The sequence below is a fragment of the Austrofundulus limnaeus genome, unplaced genomic scaffold (genome assembly GCF_001266775.1).
Source record: "Austrofundulus limnaeus strain Quisiro unplaced genomic scaffold, Austrofundulus_limnaeus-1.0 Scaffold405, whole genome shotgun sequence".
Classification (NCBI taxonomy): Eukaryota; Metazoa; Chordata; class Actinopteri; order Cyprinodontiformes; family Rivulidae; genus Austrofundulus; species Austrofundulus limnaeus.
Genome location: NW_013952807.1, coordinates 6,345 through 11,159, shown reverse-complemented (window position 1 = coordinate 11,159; position 4,815 = coordinate 6,345). Strand labels below are relative to the sequence as shown.

General features: G+C 40.7%; 1 protein-coding gene across 1 annotated transcript in view; it reads right to left on the bottom strand.

Moving 5' to 3' along the window:
* The window catches only part of uqcrc2b (ubiquinol-cytochrome c reductase core protein 2b), a gene marked incomplete in the record, with an annotated part of 11,513 nt that overhangs the window by 373 nt on the left and 6,325 nt on the right, over positions 1-4,815 (bottom strand). The window contains 7 exon segments of the mRNA XM_014024042.1: positions 91-244; positions 2,432-2,508; positions 2,613-2,693; positions 2,778-2,977; positions 3,077-3,172; positions 3,276-3,333; positions 3,429-3,526. Coding sequence (XP_013879496.1) covers positions 91-244; positions 2,432-2,508; positions 2,613-2,693; positions 2,778-2,977; positions 3,077-3,172; positions 3,276-3,333; positions 3,429-3,526 — 764 coding nt within the window.

The following is a 4,815-nucleotide window of genomic DNA, read 5'->3' as shown; positions in this document are numbered from 1 at the left end:
AATAAAAAGAGAGCTACATGTTAACACAAACTTAACTTCCTGATGTTTATTTCAGTTCAACATGAATAATAATAAAACTGGTGGTCTTACATTAGCAACATCTGTCAAGGAGACGTTGTCGATCTTCTTGGAGATTTCTTCTGCAGAGTGGTAGGATCCTTGAGCCAGAGCCTGGGAGCCCATGGCCTCCAGCAAACCCTCGGAGGTTTCCAGATACATCAGGTAATGACACTTCAACTGGGTCCTGACCAGTGAAAACAGACAAGGATTTTTTTTGGTGAAAACTACAGAGATTTTTGTGTAAATTATGAGAGGTTGCCTTAACCGTCCGTATCCCTGGGAAAATCTGTGTAATKTACAGACAATCTGTCCAAGAAACTAGTTATGTGGTTCAGTAATAGTGTACAAAAAATGCATGGTACATTGTTGGAAATAGACCATAATGCATTGTGGCCTGCGCCAAGACAGCAGGCTAATGCTAACGTTTGATCCTCATATTGCAATTTCTTTTACACTTGCTGAAAAATGTCTTTTGTTATTGAAACACGACTCCTCTGTCTGAGCTGTGGGGCAGAGAGATGAAGAGAAAATGTGTACTAATCTTTTATTTAAAAAAAAAGGTTTACATCTAAATATTAAACATCTTGTTGATGTTGCAGTTCACATGTGAAACAGGCCTAATTTAAACCATTATAATCGACTTTAAACGGTAGGAGAATCAACAAGTCTCTATTGAACATGTGCCTCGCACCAGCAGTATATACACATTATGTTTTACATTGCAGGAATGTACAACTGTTTTAAGGGTAATTCCTTGTTTAATATGAAATCATATTTAGTGTGCTGAAGAGTATTTTAGAGGCAGTGTTGCAGTGCATGGTTATGTAAAGAGATGCAATAGAAAAATGTAAAAATATGGGTAAATGTCAGTGTTATGGAGACAGATTATGTTACCAGTGAAAACATGTTGTCCATCCCCTCACAGACGTGTATTCAAACACATCTTTCTAATGTTTATTGATGCAACACCAGACTGAATGCTTGGTGCATAATGATGCTGCGCTCAAGTAGTGTTTCAAAATATAAAAACACTGCCCTGTCCCCCAAACCCCTGAATATTCGACTATATAATGAGCTCAATGCAGTGAGTGAGAGCCCAGCCCGACTGCAAATTAAATCTTACATAATCTGCATAAATGTTTTTTATATTAAAAGCAACAATTTGCCTTTCATAGCAGGATTAGTCTTTTTTGTTTTAGTTTTAATTTAATGATATAAACGTGACATTGAGTCTCCTTAAAGGGGACCTATTATGCAAAATTCACTTTTTAAAGTTTTTTTTACTCAACTTTGRGTATGTACTTCTTAAAAAAACAGTCCTAGGACCAAAAAAAATGCACCCAGGGGAATATTTACTGTAAGTAAATGTATTTTTAATGTATAATAACGACAAGTTTTATACTTCCGTCATTTTGTGATGTCACAAGCTGTACGACAACCCACCGGAACCTGAGTTCAGCCCCTCACCTATCAACCCCCGGGTGAGGCTCCACCTCCTCAGTATAAAACGCCGTCACGGTTGTTGTTGTGTAATGTGCAGCTCATTTCACAACAAGCCTCTAATAGGACAATGGGTAGAGTGTTGGACCACAGAGTGGGAGACCACGGTTTGAGACCGGCATGGACACTAATTATTTATTTTCATTCATTATGAACACRTTTTCTCATGTACCTCTATTGTTTGGCTTATTAAAGCCTTGTTAAAGCCTATTTGTTTGAGTTTCTGAGGTATTTTGACTGCTGCTGCTCCCTGCTCTGGTAACAGCATGCAGAGTGAGCGCAGAGCAGAGGAGGGGAGAAAAAAAAAAAGAAGCTGCGACCGACTCTGCCTCTGGGTCTCGTATGGTTGTAGAACGGAGCTTCTGCTATTATTAGCCATGCTAACGTAAACGCTGGCTTTGGAGGGCGGAGTTAATGTCAACAGATTTTTGGAGGGCGTTACCAACAGAGCTCATTAACATAAACAGCTCTTCCGAACAGAAGTCAGAGCAGGCAGAACTAGAAAATGGGAAATTTTATTATCTGAGAATTATTTTGTGCATTAAATTGAATGAACATGGTCTGGATAGCCCACAGACGTACCATAAAAATTTCTAGGACCCTTAATTGCTCTCCTTTGAGAAAATGATGTATTTACTGTCCTTCAGATTATTTAACAGCTTTTCACTATGTTTTAAGTCCAYGTAGAAATCAATCTGTCAGGTATGAGACTTCCTCTGGGTCAAGATTTGCTGTTTTGTGTGTTTTCTATTAGCAGAGACTGAAAAACTGAATCCATCTGTCTATGATGGTATCTCCATCAAGTGTTGAGTTGATTTCTACATGTTACATTTAATTTCTGTGTATTTTTTTTTAAATCAGCGTTTCTTACTTTGCCTGAGTGAGGTCAGCAGCCGTGATTCCTCCGTCAGCCACAGCCTTCACCTGGGCGAGAGCCGCTTTAATCACCTGAAGGAAGCAGAAGCGGAGGGCGTTAAAACTGAGACATACTGTCTAATATTAATCTGCAGTTAAGAAAGACCGTGTTTCAACATGTGAGCAGCGATACTCACATCACCAGCTGCAGCAGCTTGGGAAATTGTGTAAATTCCAAACAGACCAGAGTCAGAGTAACTTGCATTGAACGCACTGACCTGTTAAAAAAACATAATGTGTTGACGGTTCCACATAAAGAGCTTTGACGGCTGATGTGTGGCTGCATCTCGTAGAGGACTCACGTCGAAGGGGTCCGCAGTTGCCTTGGCAACGCCCTGGAACAATTTGCTGGAGACGCAAGATCCCCGCTTCACGTGTGGCCCGGCTCCCAGTAAATGCTGCAGCACGCTGAAAGCCAAGGCTTCACCACTGTCTGCTGCTGCCGACTGGCTGACCATGGCTGAATGAACCAGGCTGCTGCTGGTCTGCAGACGGCTCTCCCCTGCAGAGGACATGAGGTGGAAGCAGCAGCAGGTCGTTTGCTTTCTTCAGGAGCCAAAACTACATCCAACCGTCAGAACTTGTCGTCGGTTCAGCTTACTTGAATAATACTGAGCTGCAGCTCCTGCGGTTCCTGCTCCGCCCCGGATGTTGAGGAACTGCTCCCCCACCTGCTTCAGCACATCGTGGTCAACACCTGTTGATCATCATCATCATCATCAAGGATAAAGCCAAACGTGCTGCTTTGGTTCCWGTTTCTAGTACTGTTGTAATTTACTGGTTCTTATCACTCTTCTTACCAAGTCCAACAAGAGCCATTCTTGCACTCGTGAAATTGTTCTGGACAAACTGATGCAGCTGAAAAGAAAAAGCAAAAAAAAAATTTTTTTTTTGATATTTATAATCATGGGGACGGATGATCACAAAGGAGAAAAGTAAAAAAAAAACCTCACATGCTCAGAGTTGATTTTGCCAACCATGTGGTCTGGACAGTACAGGGAGTTACACAGGGCGTTCTTGTAGGAGACGTCATGCAGAGCCTCAACCACAACTGGAGAAGTGGAAAAGAGAAATGGAGATTTAACCAAACTGTTCATGTATTTGTTTAAAGCCACCATGCAACCTAAACAACYCGACTTTACAAGAAATGGATGATTTAGTAGTTGAAGAAAAACACGTGTTTTTACCAAACCTGTCAGAACACATAAATCTGAGCTTGAAAGAGTTCACTCCAGTAGTTCTCCRGATCATTCATACTGATATGCAGTTCTGAAATGCAGGTCCACGTTAAATGTAAACAAAGCACTCAGCTAAATCTGCTGAAAACCACAAGCTTGAGCCTTCATCTGTGTAGATAAATATGGCAGAATCAGACAAGCACAGAATCTAACTGGAAACATAAGAGGGACTCTGCTGTTAAAAGAAAAAAAAAAATAGAAAAAAATCACTGAGAGGGATAAACATTTTGGATCAAGCAGGGTGGTGAAGTGCCTTAAGGACAGAACTGAGCACTCTGACACAAAGTTTTTGGAAATTTCTTCTAGACCAGAAAGGTTTGTTGTTGTTTCAGTCATTTCAGCTGTAAGTAAACAAAATCTGAATTTTTTTTTWARGRMACATTTACTATATGAGAAAAAAGTTGTGTGGATTKTGTTTWTTGTGATTTKTTTTGTCTGGTCTTCATGAATTTGCAATAAGTACTTTTAATTTCAGGCCATAGAAGAACAACTTTGTTTTGTCACATTAATTGTGTTTATGTTTATCTTAAAAAAAATCCMGAATCTTTTTCAGACCAAGTACAAATACTCCAGTTTGAGTACCGTATTTTTCAGACTATTAGCCGCGACTTTTTTCCTGAACTTTGAACCATGCGGCTTATAGTCCGGTGCGGCTTATACATGGATTTTTTTCTTCAGCCACCAGGGGGCTCTTATGCTCCATTTGCTTCAAGCACTCGCTTCAAAAAAAGAAGAAAAAGAAAAAAGAAAAAAGCTATCGCTTCCAGAGCCGACTGTTGTACCAGGAAGCTGCGATTTAAAGATAGTCAATGGCCAAAAACTCATAAAAGGGGATAAAACATTTTTCACAGTGGAATCTGACTGATAAAAACTTTGGAGCTTAATCCAGGACCAGTTTGTGGATAAACGTCGAGTGAAGAGCTGCTGACTTTTTTTTTCGGCATTGCACTCCCCGGGGAAGCAATCCCATGCAGTGACGTATGCTGGAGCGGGAGGGCTTTCCCAGCTTTTTCCTGATGTCTGCCAGTGGATCCTAACAGCGTGGAGCAGAGTGAACGAGTCCACCATCACCAATGGGTTCCAAAAGGCTGGACTGCTACGT